The sequence below is a fragment of the Armigeres subalbatus genome, chromosome 2, assembly GCF_024139115.2.
Source record: "Armigeres subalbatus isolate Guangzhou_Male chromosome 2, GZ_Asu_2, whole genome shotgun sequence".
NCBI lineage: Eukaryota > Metazoa > Arthropoda > Insecta > Diptera > Culicidae > Armigeres > Armigeres subalbatus.
In genome coordinates, this window is record NC_085140.1 from 133,021,110 (window position 1) to 133,041,639 (window position 20,530).

General features: G+C 41.4%; 1 protein-coding gene across 1 annotated transcript in view; it reads left to right on the top strand.

The window, feature by feature from the left end:
* LOC134210861 (uncharacterized) overlaps positions 1 to 20,286 on the top strand; it is a 537,480-nt gene extending 517,194 nt beyond the window's left edge. The window contains exons 6-9 of the mRNA XM_062687235.1: positions 6,294 to 6,489; positions 17,071 to 17,283; positions 17,348 to 17,578; positions 17,647 to 20,286. Of these exons, the coding sequence (XP_062543219.1) occupies positions 6,294 to 6,489; positions 17,071 to 17,283; positions 17,348 to 17,578; positions 17,647 to 17,795 (789 nt within the window). The 3' untranslated portion in view covers positions 17,796 to 20,286. The remainder of the gene's footprint in view (positions 1 to 6,293; positions 6,490 to 17,070; positions 17,284 to 17,347; positions 17,579 to 17,646) is intronic.
* The last annotated feature ends 244 nt before the right edge of the window (positions 20,287 to 20,530 follow it).

Genomic DNA, 20,530 nt, shown 5'->3' on the forward strand with positions numbered 1-20,530 from the left:
TTGAGCGCTCGCCAGAGTCCCATGAGAGCGGACACAGCATGAATTTAAGTACAAAATTATTACTCTGAGACGTTCATAGTGAATTCAATACCTAATTTCCATAACGATTATCTGCTTTTGTAAATAAAGATTCAAACGTTGATTTGACGAATCTGATGGCACTCCACGCTAACCATCACCATCTACACGTAAGTGAAGGCTTCGGCTACCTGTTATGGTGTTGGTTTGTGTGGGAGTGCCATTAGATTCGTCAAATCGGCGTTTGAATCTTTATTTACAAAAGCAGATAAGTCGTTTTGAAAATTTGTTATTGAATTGAGTGCCCCCCAGAGTCCCATAAGGGCGGACACAGCATTTGTTACTCTGATTCGTTCATAGTGACTTGAGCGCTTATCAGAGTCCCATGAGGGAGAACACAGCATAAGTTTGAGTCTAAATCTGTTGCACTGAGACGTTCATAGTGAATTGAGCGCTTGCCAGAGTCCCATAAGGGGGAAAACAACATGAATTTGAGTACAAGATTGTTACTCTGAGACGTTTATAGTGAATTGAGCGCTCGCCAGAGCTCCATGAGGGCGGATACATCATGAGTTTGAGTTCAAAACTGTTGCCTTGAGACGTTCATAGTGTCTTGAGCCCTCGCTAGAGTCCCATGAGGGGATGACTCAGATTCGAATTGATTACAATTTGGTTACTCGTAGGTGCTCATAGTTAAATGAGTGATCGTCTAAGTCCCATGTGGGTGGACATGAATTTGATTTGAGTACAATTCGGTTACTCTGAGGCATTCATAGTGAATCGAGCGATCATTTGAGTCCCATGAAGGCGGACACAGATTCGATTTGAGTACAATTTGATTACTCTGAGTCTGAGGTGTTCATTGTGAAATGAGTGATCATCTGATTCCCTTGAGTGGGCGGACATAGATTTGATTTACCCTGAGGCCTTCATAGTAAGTTGATAGATCCTTTGAGTTTTGTAGTGCGGACATAGAATCAATTTTAGTACAATATGTTTGATTCGAGGCATCCATAATGAGCTCAGCGAACGTCTGAAACCCATGAAGTTAGACACAGATTCGATTTGAGTACATTATGGTTACTCTGAGACCTTCATTGGGATTTGGGCGGTCTTGTGAGTCATGTGAGGGCGGCCTTAGTAGCAATTGGAGTACAATTTTGATTGCTCTAAGGCATTTATAGTGAATAGTTTGTTTTGGTCGATTGATGAACATTTAAAATTAAAATTAAAGCCGGTAAACCTTATTAGTTTTCATTTTACCGTGACACACCACGATAACAAATTTGTCTTGGCCTAGACAACGGACAGCACTTTCATGTAACACTTTTGTTGATTAGTGATAAATTTTCCGATGCCGAAAAAAAAATCTTTTTACTAGGGTAGGAATCAAACCGACATATCTCAGCACATGCCACACACCCAGAAGCATTTTAAACGTCTAAAACACATGGGCGTAAAACTATTAATGAAGTAAAGTTTAGGAGTGTGAAAACAAGCATTTTTATGGAATGTTTGTTCAATGAAGATACCTAAATTTGTGGAGACGAAACTTAAAAAAAAAGAAAAAAATGACGGGTGCAGGCGAAGTTCAACGGACGCGGACGTAAAGACATTTGTTCAGTTTGTTGAGCTGAGTCGATTGGTATACAATACTATGGGTCTTTAGGCATGGGGCGCAATTTTCAAATCAATAAAGTTTGATGGGCGGATTTTCCAAGGGGCGCAAAATTTTAAATGTATGAGTAACCAGCTCATGATTTGCCATGACAGTACTGGATTGCACTGAAATGTTTGAAATTTGTTCATTCCACGTTTTGTCCTTTTGATTGTCCACAGCCCTTCATACACTGAGCAGGTTGTGAAGGACAGGATTCAATAAGCTTTGATTTACTGAATCTCGACAATTCCAATCAAAACTTATTGATGGAGTGTACTTCTTTTTATTTCAAAACATTGTTTTTGTACATAATATGTATGACGATCAGTAAATCAAAGCCTATTGAATCCTGTCCTCCACAACCCGCTCAGTGTATGAAGGGCTGTGGACAATAAAAAGGACACATCCGCCATTACGCATTTTTTGTCCAAGGTACCCCTTAGGACCAGCGAAAGTACCCCCAGGGGTTCATGTACCCCAGGTTGAGAACCGCTGTTCTATTGTAACTAATACAGTCGCCTCTCCACATCTCGATATTGAAACGACCATCGAGATAGGGAGAGATCGAGGAATGGAAGAAAAAATTAAATGGGTACTAGATCCAAAAAACCTCGTTGCTATGAAAAACGATAACAAAGCAAATGTCATTTCTTATTGTTGATGTGTTTGTTATTGTCCAAAAATGGCCTAGTAGCCTTAAAATTTGAACATATCGACATAAGGAGAGGGACCGAGGAAACCATCGACATAGGGAGAGATATCGAGATATAGAACATTGAGATGTACAGTGACCTGCATAATAAAAAAACCCACTTGTCGTTTTTCATACAAAATGGTCAATTTTGGAGATCTAGATCTCGATTGCGTGTGAACCAATTTTGCTGAAAATTTTACCAGAGCTTAGATATAACTTAGATATAATTTTACCTCACCTGAATTTCGACCATATTGATTCATAAGGTAAAAAGTTATCGCAATTATGTACACCAAAACGATTTTTTCGACAAAAAATTATTTTTTTATTGTCTTGAAAACTACAACTCTTAGTGTACAAGTATAGTCTGCAAACTTTTTTGTATTGCCAAAATACGCGTTTTCGCTGAATAAGAATAAGTTTACAACCTATAGAATTCAAGATATTTAAAATTTTTTTTTTTTTTGCCAGAAAATTCATTTTGGTATTACCGCAATAATTTTTTACCCTATGAATCAATATGGTCGAAACTAAGGTGTGGTAAAATTCAAGTTATATCTGAGCTCTAGTCAAATTTTCAGCAAAATTAGCTCACACGCAATCGAGATCTATATCTCCGTTGACTATTTTGTATGATAAACATCTAATGGGCTTTTTATTATGCCGGTCACTGTAGAGAGTCGACTGTACCCCTAAAATATTTTCTTAGGCTCATACGAGGCATGGTTAAACCAATTGCTTCACAATACTGATTGCAAAAAGACATCATTTGTTATTAAAATTTTACTTGTAGTGCCTTTCCACAGTTTTTCTCTGCGTTCCAATAAACTAAGTCCAATTTATCTATATGTGTGTGTACGTCTTCCTCTATCCCTCACCCAACCGGGGGTGTTGATTAAGTAGTACTACGAATAATTTGATCAGATCTCATGCTCCGTAATGGTGCCCTTTTTATTACGACAACTAGTACGACACAAGGCAATCACATCTGAAGCAAGAAATGATTCTTCAGGCTGTGGAGGGAAAGGGATGTACAAGTTGTTCATAACAGGTACAGCCAAGGACGCCCTTATTCAGGGAGTAGAAGGTCAAGAAGAGCCACCGTTGCTAACTAAAGCTTGAACCGGATACCTGAGACTCCCACAATATCCGCGGCAATAGCAACAAACAATGTGCATATTTTTATAGATTGGTGAAGCAACGAGAGAAAGGAAAGTAAAGAACTGGAACGTGCTCACCAATTTAGTTTGTCCAAAAGAGCTTCAATTTTGAACAGCAAACATCAAAGATATACGAAGAGACCACATAATTTCCTAAAGTCATTTAATTTTCTTCTCACTAATGTTTGCTGTATTGTTCGGTAGCCATTACGCTTTGACCACGACGTCGGATGGTAGCACTATCACACATATTGGCACAAGATCAAACCGCGGAACATTTCGGGTAGCTGGTCCCTGGCCCTATCGAGAAATGTAGATCACTTCTCAAACGGATAAGTTGAAGGCCATGTGCTGATGTATTTGAATAGCCACTGAGTCCAATTTATCTATATATCTTCTATATAATAAAAATGAGTTTAAACTCCCTTCCTGACGATTTAACTCAAGAACGGGTTGACCGATTTGCAAAATTTCCTCCCTAATCGATTCGTCTTGGGATCCGTAAGGTTTGTATATACAAAAAGCTGGTGAATTTTACTGGGAAAGGTAAAAAATCGATGGAATACAACTTTGGGTCAGTGGTTGAGGAAAGCAAAACAATCGCACGGAAATTGATCTAGAGTGCGGTGCTGCAAATAGTTCAGTCTCTTTGTGACATTTGCAACATAAACACCCGGGCAAAGCTGGGTACTTTTTGCTAGTATATATATATATATATAAATGAGTTAAGATTTCCTTCCTGATGATTTAACTCGAGAACGGGTTAACGATTTGAACGATTTGCAAGATTTTTCCCCCGATCAATTCGTTTTGGGATTCGCAAGGAAGCTGATATATTTCCACACTGATATTCTTCCCTCCCCCTTCATACGGGAGTTTGGCAGAAGGAAGGTCGTACGATTTATACCATCACAAATATTGCCCTCCGCTCGCTTTCAAAACGACTTCTATAAAACATTCTTCATGCCTGCCGTACCCTAACGGAGCTCTCAAATCTATTCTTTCGCCTCTAATTCTATCATGTACATGTACGTCTAGGTATTTTTTAATAAAGCGTGGAAGCTTGTTCCGTAGTCATGGAACATGACCGGAAAGTCACGACACTATCGAGAATAGCCAGTCGATGATTCGGTACAATTGACCTTTACCGTCAAAAATTGTATCTCGTTTTATTATCTCAGTCGATTCTTTGGCTTATTTAAGGCTCGACTTCCCGAAGAACCCATACTTTTTGAAGCCTCTAACTATTTTTAAAATCGAAAACAAAAACTGAAAAAGTGCTGCACGTGTGAACCGGACCAATCTTAAAAAACAGCACGAATTTTAAAAATACTTAGAGGCATAAAAAATATGGGTTTGTTAGGGTTGACGTTAAATAAGCCAAAGAATCGATTGAGCGAATAAGGTCAATTGTCAAACATCTTTCGAATGACTGCTGCTGATACTGATAACGGCCACACGATGATTACAAGAAAACCGCTACAGATGCCCACCCACGATGGGGGGAAATTCTCTGGCAGCAACCATTGAAGAAGAAGAATATTAAAGTCTACAGCGTCTGTTATAGCGTCTATGGTCAGTCTAGTGTCTGTTTAGTAGCTCTGCTTCATGAACTCAGGTACCAACAATCAATCACAAACTCGACGTTCATTCATGAATTGAAATGAACCCTGAAAACCCCTTAGTTGGGTTTTCTTCATTTTTTGAGCTGACGTCTAATCATATCGTAAGACCCAACCCCTGGTATCAAAATAACGACGTGCCTTCGGTTCGACGACGTTTTGTAGAACTAGTTCCCAATACGTATTTTATCAGTTCAATCAAAGTTAATTGTCTATTTCCGGGGATTAAACCACCCGACTTGGACATTAATTTACAATGTTGTGAAAACTCATATGTGAATATGTACATTATGTGGAAGATATTGATTTGGAAAATGTATTGGAGGTAACCACTTTCCCTTCGATGGGACTCGAACCCATGACCTTACAGTACGCTAGACTGGTGCTTTAACCAACTAAGCTACGAAGGACCTCCGTCGGCCTTCGCAACCTAGCGGCTACTGAACGAGCTCGAGATTCCCAAATTGGACGCATAGTCAAATCACTCGCAATCCATTTCTCAAGCCAACACTTCCACATGTGTGTAGTACACTTTCACATTAGAGGAGCGTGAGTATTTAAAATGTCTGGCGGCTATACACATTCTTCATCAGCAACTGTACTGATCAAGTGAGGTTGTGTAAGCCATTTACCAGTATTTTATATTATTTAATTTTTATTCACTTATGTAGCAGTGCAATTGCCGGACCCTGTAACAAACATCAGAACAGCTGGAAAATATTCTAATTTTGAATGAACTTACAGAATAGAAAATCCTGAGTAATCCACCTAGCTGTGATGGTGCCTTTCTCGTGCATTATAAAAATAATGTTTTGGCCATAACTATCAAGCCCATAGTCCGATCTGGCCAAATTTAAACCTCTATCAATCATAGGATCCTAAATTTATCAACAATCAGTGGCAGCAGAACGAAAAACGATCGTTCAATACATCTTTATAAAAGGCTATATAAAACTTAAATAATCCGGAACCAAATGTTCTTTCGCAATGCCTCTAGCAATTAACACAGAAAATTATTACCCGGCCCCATCACTAATCCTTCCATTTGCTTAACTTTTTCTTCGTATTCGTTTCCGCCCCATCCTGGAATACTATCACCTCACGTTGCGCACAAACTCGAATTATCCGCCATCATCAAGGTGCTGAACCCGCTGGATGCCGTCTGTAATATGCCCCGACCGGACGCGATCTGTGTGAGCAACCTGCGAAGTGCCCAGAAGCTCGACAAAGCCGTCCTCACCGAACGACCAGATGTGAAAATTTTCCTCCCCTTCCGGTTCTACTTTTACCGGGTGGAAGAACTGTTTACGCCGAACACCTACAACAAATTCCTCGGTAAGTAGAATTATTGATGTCCTGGATGGCTCTGATTTCTTATTCTAGGCCTTTGATCAGCGTTTTGCTTATGTCTATTAGCTTATAGGCGACGCTAATCTTAATATTGTATGATGCACAGTTATTAATTGAGGGTTTTCGATGCCAACCAACAAACAATTTGGATTTGTTCTTCCAATTAAGCTAATTTTCAATAACGAAAAACTAGGCACCATTCCGCATCGAATGCAACCGGCTGCGAGCAAATCGGATAATGCTTGACCAATATTTGAAAAGGGCGTAACAGCCAAAATTTAATCCTTCTGATCCTTTGACTATATATATAGCAATATAATAGACGAGGAATCAGAAGGAATAAATTTTGGCTGTTACGCCCTTTTCAAATGTTGGTCTAGAATGCAAAGTCCAAAAAAAATAAAGTCAGCAAATCTAACTACTTCAAGGAGATGTGTCTGAAAGCTGATCCTTGAGGCAATGCTTATCGAATTGTATCAGCGAAGAATCGAGCTCCAACAACACCAGTGGGAATTTGAATGTGTGGACAACCTTTTCCCGCAGCGTGGTTCTAAGACGTAGCTGCCTTACACCGTAGAGCGGTGGTCCAACATATTTAAGTTATTTAAAAATTGGTCGTATTTTGGTCGATTGGAATACCATACTTTCAAGCCTTTTCTTGACAGTCTACCAGACGTGCCTTGTGGTATTCCAAACCACAAACCATTTTACTATTTTTACGCGTCTTGTGGTTTTGCAAACCACAATCAATTTTCCAGCGGTCTTCGAGACGCGCTTTGAGATATTTAAAACCACAACCAATTACGGTGGGGGGTCCGGTAGCGTAGTTGGCTACACGTTCGCCTTACAAGCGAAAAGTCATGGGTTCGATTCCCAGCCCCTCCACCAAAACCTTCGTCTGTCGCCGGATGCGCAGCCTTATACGGTGGCGTATTGGGGAGCGCCCTTGCCGTTACGACTGCCTGATGACGACTGACAAATTGTTCTTCTCGGAGGCATTCCTCCAACGTACCCGGATAAATGGTAACCGAACAATGCGCAACGATCATTGAATTCACGACACGGACAAAAGTAAGGTGACCAGACGTCCCGCGTTTCGCGGGACAGTCCCGCATTTTCGCCATTTGTCCCGCGCTGAAAAGAGTCCCGCGAAATGTCCCGCGTTTCACTTATTTCAAGATTATGTCCCGCGAAATAAAGAAATATTTAATAAATAGAAAAATTTATTAATTTATAAATAAAAATTTATTATTTATTATTTGAAAATTTATTATATTGATTAATGATTTTCGATTTTCGTCACATACAAAGCATCGCTCCGGAGGCTTGATGAGTGGTCTTTCACCCAAGGCCACACTCGTATGTTGTTTAAACCTTTTTTCTGCGTCCGCACACAGCATACGTTTGCGTTGCGTTTGACAGTTTTCCCATGGGAAATGTGTCAAACGCAACGCAAACGTATCCTATGTGCGGGGGTCTTTACTGTGAGGTGTGTACAAGCCTTATTGCATCAGTTTCCTTGCCCTGCTCTATACAACACAAAGTCAATCGCATTCTCCTGACATCACTGTGTGACAAGAGTCGACTATCAGCATGATGATGCTGTCGACGGTGCCGGCCGGCGTCTTCCCGATCATCATTGTGTTGTGAAGCTCAGTGCAAACCAGACGTGTCCTTTGCCCAGCAGATGCATCGCATGAGTTTTACGGATTGCAATATTTGAGAATTCACACTTACATCTTAACAAACAGAATAAAGCTCCAAACCGATGTGCTTTACTACAGGTGTGGCCCAAACCCTAAAGTAGTATTTGTTCAACGAATTTTCGCTCTTTTGAGAGAGAAACTCTCAGCTGGGTTGCCGAAGATGGCCGATGGCAGCCGAATGTGACGTCACGTCTGGCATACTCAGTACATTTTTCATAACAGACGTGACGTTTCACTCCGTCCGCCCACTGTGGGTGGCAATGTTTTGGTTATTTTTTCGACTAATACAGACAAAGGGGACTTTGGCCCACACCTTTACTGAAGCACATCGGCTCCAAACGCAATACAACGGAACGGCGACGGAAACGGAAAGTTTGACAGAAAATATATGGGCTAAATGCCAAATTTTCCGTTTCCGTTGCCGTTCGGTTGTATTGCGTTTGGGGCTTAAGGAAGAGCTAAACATATTTGTTTAGCTCTTCCTTACTCTGTTTGTTACTAATGATAATTTTTTGAAGATGTGAGAGAGAACACAGAGAAGAGTTTTCTCCAGGGGTTTCTCATATTGTCATCAACTTCATTTGTATCTTTCCGTCTCCAACAAATTTATAACTGTGGTAGTGCAACGCCGAGCGGCCTTAAAACACGTGTTTGTTGGTTTCCAATTTTATTTCGTCCTAAACTCTAGCGAGTTTGAAGAATTTTGACAAGCCTGCTTTGGTGTATTCTAGTAGTCCTAGTCAAATCCACATGGACACGAGAACGAGGATGTTTAATTGGATACAATAACAATGCTTTTAAAGTGAAGAACTGAAATCATTTCAAAATTCACAGAAATAATAAATTTTCGAGATTGCTTGATTTATAAGAACAAAAATTTTTAAATTTTGTCCAACGTTTCGGCATCGGGTTCGATGTCTTCTTCAGGGAAAAAAAATGTTTGCTCTTTGTAACGGAACGCCTATCATACTTAACAAAAGGCGATCAATTTTTTTTCTCCTGGAAGAAGACATCGATCGAATCCGATGACGAAACAAAATTTGAAAATATGTTCTAATAAATCAGACTGCATAGCCGAAAAATCTCGAAAATCAACACTACAGTAGAAGTCACCAACTAGAAATAATAAAAAAAAAAATAACAATGCTCCTTTGGCACAGATTCTGACAGTACTCAATGCTCGATTGGCTCAAGATCTCTGAATCCCTAGCTCAACAATTTCAACTCACATCGTGTTCGTATGTTGTTATTATTTTAGTAAAAACTTAATTCACTTGAAATCTGATCAAGTTCGACGAATTTTATATAGCTCGGATCTTTTTTTTGTTTCAAGCTTATGGAAAAATTAATGATGAATCGTCTGTCAGTTTGCGGGGAATAATGAAAAACATGAGTAAGATGTAGGCATTTTAAGCAAATTTGAGCGCTCTGCCTAATTGCATAAAACGAATAATACGATCGCTTTGAATGTTAGCTAAATGAATCATGCAACCAATACAAATAAGTTTAACCATCAGGAACTCGCACCGTTGTTAAAAGTTGAACAGATTCATTCACAACAGAGTTGGGATTGTGTGATTGATCCAGGTCCAAGTGAGTTCCAGAGGGGTTTATCAAATTTTAAAGTTTCGACTTGAGCACATTTTTGAATAAAAATAAGGATTTTAAAAAAATTGTCCCGCGTTGGCACAAACTATATCTGGTCACATTAGACAAAAGGACACAATGGACTCACGGTGAGATGGACCAGCAATAACAACAACAATGAATAAAGGAAAATCTAAAAATAGATTCTGTGTGGATTCTGGCAGCAGAATACCACAGTAGATCACGGCACAGTAGCGGTTAAGTAACACAGAGTGCCTACCAAATAAATAAAGGAATAAAAAAAAAACAATTACGGTCTTCCAGACGCGCTTCAAGATTTTCCAAACCACAATCCATTTTCCAGCGCTTCATGATTTTCCAAACCACAATCCATTTTCCAGCTGTCTTCCAGACGCGCATTGTGATTTTCCAAACCTTTACCCATTTTCAGGCAGTTTTCCAGACGCGCTTTATGATTTTCCAAACCACAACCAATTTTCCAGCGGTCTTCCAGACATGCTTCGTGATTTTCCAAACCACAATCTATTTTTCAGTGGTCTTCGGCACGCGCTTTATGATATTCCAAACCACAACCAATTTTTCAGCGGTCTTCGAGGGGCACTTTGCTATTTTCCAAACCTTTATCAATTTTCCCGCGGTCTTCCAAATGAGCTTCGGGATTCTCCAAACCATTGTCCATTTTCCGGCGGTTTACCAGACGCACTTTGTGACTTTCCAAACCACAACCAATTTTTCAGCGGTCTTCGAGGGGCACTTTGCTATTTTCCAAACCTTTATCAATTTTTCCCCGGTCTTCCAGACGCGCTTTTTAATTTTCCAAACCATTATCCATTCTCCCGCGGTCTTCCAAACGAGCTTCGGGATTCTCCAAATCATTATCCATTTTCCGGTGGTTTTCCGGACGCGCTTTGTGACTTTCCAAACCACAACCCATTTTCCAGCGGTTTTCCAGACTCGATATATGATTTTTCAAACCACAACCAATTTTCCAGCGGTCTTCGGGGCGCACTTTGTAATTTTCCAAACCATTATCCATTCTCCCGCGGTTTTCCAGATGCACTTTGTGATTTTTCGAACCACAATCCATTTTTCAACGGTCTTCGAGGCGCGCTTTGTGATGTTTCAAACCACAATCCATTTTCCAGCGGTCTTCGAGACACGCTTTGTCATTCTTCAAACCACAATCCATTTTCCAGCGGTCTTCGAGACGCGCTTTGTGATATTCCAAACCATTATCCATTTTCCGGAGGTCTTCCAGAGGAGCTTCGTGATTCTCCAAACCATTATCAATTTTCCGGCGGTTTTCCAGACGCACTTTGTGACTTTCCAAACCACAATCAATTTTCCAGCGGTCTTCGAGTCGCGCTTTGTGATTTTTCAAACCACAATCCATTTTCCAGCGGTCTTCCAAACCACAATCCATTTTCCAGCGGTCTTCCAGATGCGCTTTGTGATTTTCCAAACCACAATCCATTTCCCAGCGGACTTCAAGACTAGATTTTTAGTACCGGGAGTACCGGTGCCGGAATTCCCGGGAGTACCGACCAATTTTCGGTACCGAAATACCGGTACTGGCGTAATGAAAGTACCGGTATTTTCGGTACTAAGCAAAAAGTTTTGGTTAAAACTTCCGGTGGTTAAATACACATTATTTGAATGCAGCAGCTAGTAAGAAAGATATTTTTTTTACTAAAATTTCAAACACCTGACAACAGAGGAAATAAACCATAGAGGACGATTGTCACTGCGGTTCACTTTGTGTTCATCCCCAAACATGTTGAGTACCTATCTGTCAAAACGTACTGATTTTTTCCTTCGTTGACATTTAGTGCCCTATCCTTGCCAGCAAAAGATGTTTCGACAGCGACAATCAATTTGGACAAACGTCAGGCGTCCGATGACGTACCTCAAGACAATTAAACCGCAACGACATCGTCACATCCCAAAAAAATCGTCACACTTCATCAGTATTTTTCCAAATCGTCCCCGCTTGAGGCAAGAGTGTTCCTGTAAGTTCGATTACTGCACCAGGATTCGTAAAGATTGTAAGACAAGAGTTAACTCACAACGAATCAGAAAAAGCTGAAAGGAAAATATTTGTCAATGCTTCATGATTCACTAGCAACAGTTCGCCCTACTTCTGTAGGCTCAGAAAGAGCGTTCTCTGTTTCTGGAAGCTTCGCTACTAAAATACGATACCGTACGTCTGACGAAACATTGAATATGCTGTGCGTTTTGAAAGTCTATTCCAAGGATAAGGACAAGCCCCAAGACAAGTGTTGAATTCATACAAAGCAATGAATAAACCATTAAATCCTGACTTTTTATTGATTTTAATGATTATTTTCCCGGTACTCCCGGTACTGAGGGGTTCAGTACCGTAGTACCGGGACTCGCCAAAAAGGGTCGGTACTTAAAACCCTATCCAAGACGCGCTTTGTGATTTTTCAAACCACAATCCATTTTTCAGCGGTTTTCGAGACGCGCTTTGTGATGTTTCAAACCACAATCCATTTTTCAGTGGTCTTCGAGACACGCTTTGTGATGTTTCAAACCACAATCCATTTTCCAGCGGTCTTTGAGACGCACTTTGTGATTTTTCAAACCACAACCAATTTTCCAGCGCTCTTCGAGACGCGCTTTGTGATTTTTCGAACCACAATCCATTTTCCAGTGGTCTTCGAGACGCTCTTTGTAATTTTCCAAACCATTATCAATTTTACCGCGGTCTTTCCGACGCGCTTTGCGATTCTCCAAACCACTTTCCATTTCCAGCGGTCTTCCAGACGCACTTTGTGACTTTCTAAACCACAACCAATTTTCCAGCGGTCTTCGAGACGCGCTTTGTGATTTTTCAAACCACAATCCATTTTCCAGCGGTCTTCGACACGCGCTTTGTAGTTTTCCAAACCATTATAAATTTTACGCGCTTTGTGATTCTCCAAATTATTATCCATTTTCCAGCGGTCTTCCGGACGCACTTTGTGTCTTTTCAAACCACTACCCGTTTTCCAGCGGTTTTCCAGACGCGTTTCATGATTTTCCAAACCACAATCCATTTTCCAGCGGTTTTCCAGACGCGTTTCATGATTTTTCAAACCACAATCCATTTTCCAGCGGTTATTGAGACGCGCTTTGTAATTTTCCAAACCATTATCAATTTTCCCGCGGTCTTCCAGACGCGCTATGTGATTTTCCAGAACACAATCCATTTTCTAGCGGTCTTCCAGGCGCGCTTTGTGATTCTCCAAGCCATTATCCATTTTCCGGCGGTTTTCCAGACGTGGTTTGTGATTTTTCAAACCACAATCCATTTTCCATCGGTCTTCCAGACGCACTTTGTGATATTCCAAACCACAATCCATTTTCCATCGGTCTTCCAGACGCACTTTGTGATTCTCCCAATTATTATCCATTTTTCGGTGGTTTTCCAGACACGCTTTCTGATTTTACAAACCACAATCCATTTTACTTTGTTACAATAAAATCATCTAGTCTTGTAATGTTTTTAAAAATCCATCCAATATTCTAACACATTAGCCACTTGGGGGTCCTCCTTGGCCGTGCGGTAAGACGCGCGGCCACAAGACCATGCTGAGGGTGGCTGGGTTCGATTCCCAGTGCCGGTCTAGGCAATTTTCAGATTGGAAATTGTCTCGTCTTCCCTGGGCATAAAAGTATCATCGTGTTAGCCTCATGATATACGAATGCAAAAATGGTAACTTGGCTTAGAAACCTCGCAGTTAATAACTGTGGGAAGTGCTTAATGAACACTAAGCTGCGATTCAGCTCTGTCCCAGTGTGGGGATGTAATGCCAATAAGAAGAAGAAGAAGAAGCCACTTGAATACAACTCACCTTTTGAAATCAGCGTCAGGATCCAAAAAATAACCTGGCAAGATCGCCAAAATGTTTGGCTCCAGTTAACGCAGCCATTAACGTCGCAGCGGAGAACAACGTCGGGTATGTGGGACGAAGTCGGCGGAACGATTGGTTCGACGAAGAGTGCAGACAGATTCTGGAGGAGAAGGACGCAGCGCGGGCGGTTGCGCTGCAGCAAGGTACCCGGCAGAACGTGGAACGTTATAGACGGAAGCGGAGACAGCAAACCCGCCTTTTTTCAGGAGAAGAAACGGCGCCTGGAAGAAGCGGAGTGCGAGGAGATGGAACAGCTCTGCCGTTCTCAAGAAACACGCAAGTTCTACCAGAAGCTCAACGCATCCCACAAAGGCTTCGTGCCGCGAGCTAAAATGTGGCGGGATAAGGATGGGAGCAGCAGCTGGTAAAGCAGTATCGCAGGATAAAGCAGGATAAAGCAGCTGGTAAGGATGGTATCGGAGCTGAGCTCATCAAGATGGGCCCGGAAAAGCTAGCCACTTGCCTGCACAAACTGATAGTCAGAATCTGGGAAACTGAACAGCTACCGGAGGAATGGAAGGAAGGGGTTATATGCCCCATCTACAAGAAAAGCGACAAACTGGAGTGTGAGAACTTTCGAGCGATCACCATCCTTAATGCCGCCTACAAAGTGATATCCCAGATCATCTTCCGTCGTCTGTCACCATTAGTGAATGAGTTCGTGGGAAGTTATCAAGCCGGCCTCGTTGACGGCCGCTCGACAACGGACTTTACTGTACGGCATATCCTCCAAAAATGCCGTGAATACCAGGTCCCAACGCATCATCTGTTCGTTGATTTCAAGGCGGCATACGACAGTATAGACCGCATAGAGTTATGGAAAATTATGGACAAGAATAGCTTCCCTGGGAAACTTACCAGACTGATCAAAGCAACGGTGGATGGTGTGCAAAACTGTATGAAGATTTCGGGCGAAAACTCCTGTTCATTCGAATCGCGCCGGGGACTAAGACAAGGTGATGGACTTTCGTGCTTGTTGTTCAACATTGCGCTAGAAGGTGTCATGCGGAGAGCCGGGTGTAACAGCCGGGGTACGATTTTCAACAGATCCAGTCAATTTATTTGTTTCGCGGATGACAAGGACATTGTCGGCCGAACATTTGCAAAGGTGACAGAACTGTACACCCGCCTGAAACGCGAAGCAACAAAAGTTGGACTGGTGGTGAATGCGTCAAAGACAAAGTACATGCTTGTGAGCGGAAGCGAGCGCGACGAGGCCCGCCTGGGAAGCAGTGTTACGACAGATGGGGATACCTTCGAGGTGGTCGAGGAATTCGTCTACCTCGGATCCTTGCTTACGGCTGACAACAATGTTAGTCGTGAAATACGAAGGCGCATCATCTGTGGAAGTCGGGCCTACTACGGGCTCCAGAAGAAACTGCGGCAAAAAAAGATTCGCCACCGCACCAAATGTGTCATGTACAAGACGCTAATAAGACCGGTTGTCTTCTACGGACATGAAACATGGACAATGCTCGAGGAGGACTTGCAAGCACTCAGAGTATTCGAAAGACGGGTGCTTAGGACCATCTTTCGCGGTGTGCAAGAAGACGGTGTGTGGCGGCGAAGAATGAACCATGAGCTCGCCCAGCTCTGCGGCGAACCCAGTATCCAGAAGGTTGCTAAAGCTGGAAGGGTACGATGGGCAGGGCATGTTGCAAGAATGCCGGACAGCAACCCTGCAAAGACGGTGTTCGTTTCCAATCCAGCAGGTACGGGACGACGTTGAGCGCAGCGAGCGAGATGGGCAGACCAGGTGCAAAACGACTTGGCGAGCGTAGGGCGTATTCGAGGATGGAGAGATGCGGCCTCGAACCGTGAATTGTGGCGTCAAATTGTTGATTCAGTGTTATCTGTTTAGATGTAGACTAAATAAATGAATGAAATGTGTGGCTCCAAAATAGCTGGAGCGAAATGCGATGACAGCAGCTCTCCGTCGGTGCGTGTGCACGCCACGGAGATCTGACAAGAAGAGGCCGAATCATGGCTTGCTGCACACCGATAATCAGTAATCAAATCACACGCTGATGGTAACTTACTCAAATCCCACAAGTACCAGGCGGGAGTCATGGGCGAACGCTTTACCATATACCAGGTGCTCGCCGTACGCTAGATATTGCTGAAATGCTGCAAACATCATCTATTCATCGACTTTAAAGCCGCATACAATACAATCGATCGAGATCAGCTTTGGCAACTGACGCACGAACACGGATTTCCGAATAAACTGATACGGTTGGTCAAGATGACGATGGATCGGGTGATGTGCGTAGTTCGAGTTTCAGGGTCATTCTCGAGTCTCTTTGAAACGTGTAGAGGGTTTCGGCAAGCTGATGGTATTTCGTGCCTGCGCTTTGGAGGGATTAATACGAAGGGACGAGATTGACACGGGTGGTACGATTTCCACGAAGTCCGTATGAACTATTCGGTTTCACCGAAGATATTGATATTATGTCTCGTAACTTTGAGAAGATGGAGGAAGTCTTCATCAGACTGAAAAGGAAAGCTAAACGGATTGGACTAGTCATCAACACGTGGATGATCGTGGAGGACCGACGCGCACTTAGAGTTTTCGAAAGGAGAGTGCTTCATACCAGCTATGGTGTGGTGTAGTACGTGGAGAAGGCGAATTAACCACGAGTTGCAACAGCTATTGGGAGAACCATCCATCGAAAATACCGCGAAAACCGAAAGACTGCTGTGCACCTGGTACGTAGTGGAGACATTATTGGTGCTGATCGAAGTGCTAATCATTTCAACATCCAGTGAGTAGCACTTTGATCAACAGTGTTGATGTTATGGAATTGTCTGCATTCAACACACTCGTGAAAGGTGTGACACCACTTCAAAATCAAAGGAATATCATTTTCAATAATAGTGATTTTAAAGTTGACCATTCAATAGATGGAACAGTTAAATTGAGCGTGTTGATTTTTTACCGTGTAGCCAGAATGTCGGACAGTAAACCGGTGAAAATTATTCTCGATAGTGATCTGACTGGCACAAGTAGGCGAGGTACGCGAGGTACGATTTGCGGACCCTCCACAGACTGCGTGGATGGCGTCGTACAGCCATGGACCAAGCTGAATGGAGACGACTGTTACGTACTGTGCATGCCACCCCGGCTTTAGACTGAATGAATAATAATAATAATCGTGGGTTGCAAATTATTTTGTATAAAGTGACACGTTTTGGTTCGTCGGTGGGAATTGCAAAAGTGAGGACGCAGAACAGTCCTTAATATTTAAGAGTTTGCCTTATATTTAAATATTAATCAAATAATCACATACGTGAAACATGAAGAAGCAGCATAAATTTTGTTTTTTTTTCTGCAGTTGCCCCCGGCGGTGATCATTTGATTTCGCTGATTGACGAAATTTCCTACGTGTCACCGCCATCGCCGATGCTGTCCCAAATCGAGGACATCCCACCGGAGCAGTTCTGCAACGGCGATAACCGCCCACCAGACTGCGGCCCGAACTGCATGTGCACCCACACCGTTGATATTCCCCTGAACGCGATCGTCGAAGTCGTCCTGGTAGATGAAGGTGAGGTGAAATGTTTTCCCTGGAGTGATACGCAAAGACTAATACCGCTTTCATATTTATTCAGTCCAACAAGACAATCTCAGTCATCCGTTCCATTTACACGGTCACACGTTTAACGTGATCGGTATGGGCCGCTCGCCCGATACCACCGTCAAGAAGATCAACCTGCGCCATGCTCTCGATTTGGATCGTCGCGGTCTGCTGAACCGACAGTTCAACCTACCCCCGCTCAAGGACTCGATTGCAGTGCCCAACAATGGCTACGTCGTGATGCGGTTTAGAGCCAACAATCCAGGTTTGATCGATAAATGACTCAATTTTAATTCATACATTTGACCATTTCGCTTTTTCTTCCCATCGCAGGCTACTGGCTATTCCATTGCCACTTCCAGTTCCACATTGTGATCGGTATGAATCTGGTCGTCCATATAGGATCCAAGGCTGATCTTCCACCAGTGCCACCCAATTTCCCACGATGTGGTAACCACATACCTCCGATCCGGTTCAACTAGGATCCCGCTAGTTTTAAGGCCTCGAATAGGATAAGCGAACTATGTGTTTAGGATAGCGAGACGACGAAAAGCTGTTATGTATTGCTCATAGGACTCAGACAACCCGACCAAACCAGACGATCGTACAAGAACCTATAGGAGCTGCATTGAATAGTTTGTTGGGTTGAATGAATGTAGTGAAATACCTATGTATTTGTGTTGATACTTAAGCGCTTTGTTAGCTATAATTTAGTCCAATTGAATCGTTATTTTCATCTGACTGTCTTCTAGTTTTTATTAATATTATTATTATTATTTGGTTTTAGTTTTTGTTTCTATATGAGTTTGACCTGATTTTCCTACCGAAAGACGATAATATATTAACAAATTAATATTATATTTAGGATAGGTAACTCAAATCCAGTTATTCACGCGACCCTACGCGTAATGAATGCAGGATGTTCATCTGGTTTATGCAGTATGCTCTATTGAGGTTTTTTTTATAATTTTCTGACACTCAGCTCAAGGCTCAAAAATATATAATTTTTGATTTTCAGTTTGAATAGTTGTCGTATATAAGTATTATTTTGTTTATAGAAATAACAACAAACAATAAAATCATATTGAGTATTAACTATTATTGCTAGCTCAAAATTTTACAGTATAACCTCAATAAAGCATACTTCAAATACTTAAAAATGACACCACATTTATATTTCTGAAAATTGTTTTCAAATATCAAATGTAAGATGAAAACATGAAAACAATCAAACAAATATTGTACAGAAGAATCATTTCCGTATATGTCATTACTCATTAACTAAATTGATGGCTAATAATATAAATGATAATATAAAAAAGTAAAAGCGAAAAATTCTACATTTTTACATATGCCACAATACTATACGGAATTTGGCCCAATACAATACTATACGACTAAAATGGCCCATGGAAATCAAGGAAAGAAATCAAATCATTCTAAAATGTAGAAAACTTATAATAGAAACCCATCTCTGTTAACATGGCATCTACATGTTTTGTTAAATATTTTCCAAATCTTAAGCAAGATCTAAATAATGAACATCAGTCATCTTAACTTCAAAGTTCAAGTAGGTAACAAAAAACTCTGTCATAATTCACAAACATTTTGGCTTAAACAATAAATTAAGTCCATTAAAAGTTATCCATCATTAAGATGGATGACGGCTTCCGGAAAATACCCTAGAAATAGTGAAGTAAAGCCATGATTATGAAATTCGATAGACTAATATCTCCTGCAAGACACAGACCTCCGGCACACAACAATAAATAGAAATTTATGTTTACTTGTAATGGGTACCATAATCACAGTGCGTATTATCAGCGTATTATACGCCCTCAACTGTTAAGCCAATCTTATCACAATCTTATTATAGTCAGCAAAATACTGAGTACATAGACAGCACAGTTTCTTTCGCCATAGCATAATCAATCATATTTAAACCGCACAGATGGTCCGCCCATTTAATGTTTTATGTTGACTTCTATTCTCTTAGTAAAAATGATTAGCTACTTTCCCAAAAGTTATCCTCATCATCAGCAGCAGGATTCCCAAGCTGCCACCATCATCAGAACATGTTAGCATTAATCTTCTCTTTTTAAGTGTTCGATTTTAAGATGAAAAATCATCAATTACGAAAAATAGGAGTATGCCAGGAAAAGGATGTGTCCGTGTGCGGACGTAGAGATATAATCGATACCAAAAGACTCTAGAGACCAACCAACCGACCGACCGACCTACGACCAAACCATGAATAGTTCCGGTCGGAGACACCAATTTCGGACGATGAAGCCAATTCCACGTGTGTCGTACCGGCTACTGTGCCCACATACAGGCACACAAACACATGCATAAGCGTTATTAAATGCTCATAGATAGGACGACAAAGCATGGGAGCAGTTGCAGAATAAATAACCATAGATATGATAGATAGTCAAGTTGATTAGGAAATACCGACGATGTTGCTCAGAGGTAGGACAATGTTTGCACAGTTTGATACAGCCGCAACAATGACTTCGGAGAAGATTGTGTGTCGGAGCTCAAGTGGGCTCGGAAGACACGACGAAGGAGCTTAAAGTGCTTGGAATGAGGATATAAAAGTCCAAAATTAGATGCATTCGGAAACAGTTCGGCGGATGGAGAGTGAATGCCGCATCCGTCTGATTGAGATGAAGTTATTCGGAACGAAAGATTACGAGAAATGTAATATGTGCATGCGAAGAAATCGAGTCTAGTTTGAAGTAACACGTAAAATAAACATAAAAAGTTTAATTGGATCGGAGCCATTGCAGATGGATGACTGGGTCTAGTGTATGTTCAATTATTACTTTAACTCGTTGAGAATACTCAAATGAAAACGATCAAAGGAGTGTAAGCCGATGTTCGTTTTTACGTTCGTAGGACTCGCGCGTGAGATTTGAAAGAAATCACGTTTGTGAATACCAATAAAGATAAACGAATCTTATAATATGACTGTTCATAACTTATTATTTGGAAAGAAATTTCACATCTATAGGTAGGGTAAAATACGGTATTAGCAGTATGCGACTATTTTTATTTAATTTGTGTAAGGTACACTGGTACACTGGCGGAAGTGGAAAAAGGGGGTAAGTGTAAAAATCGACTCGAAAAATTGGAATTGTACTTACTTTACAGTTTTTACCGCATCATAACATTATGCAAGAATATACTTTGATGCTCAAACTAATACTATGTT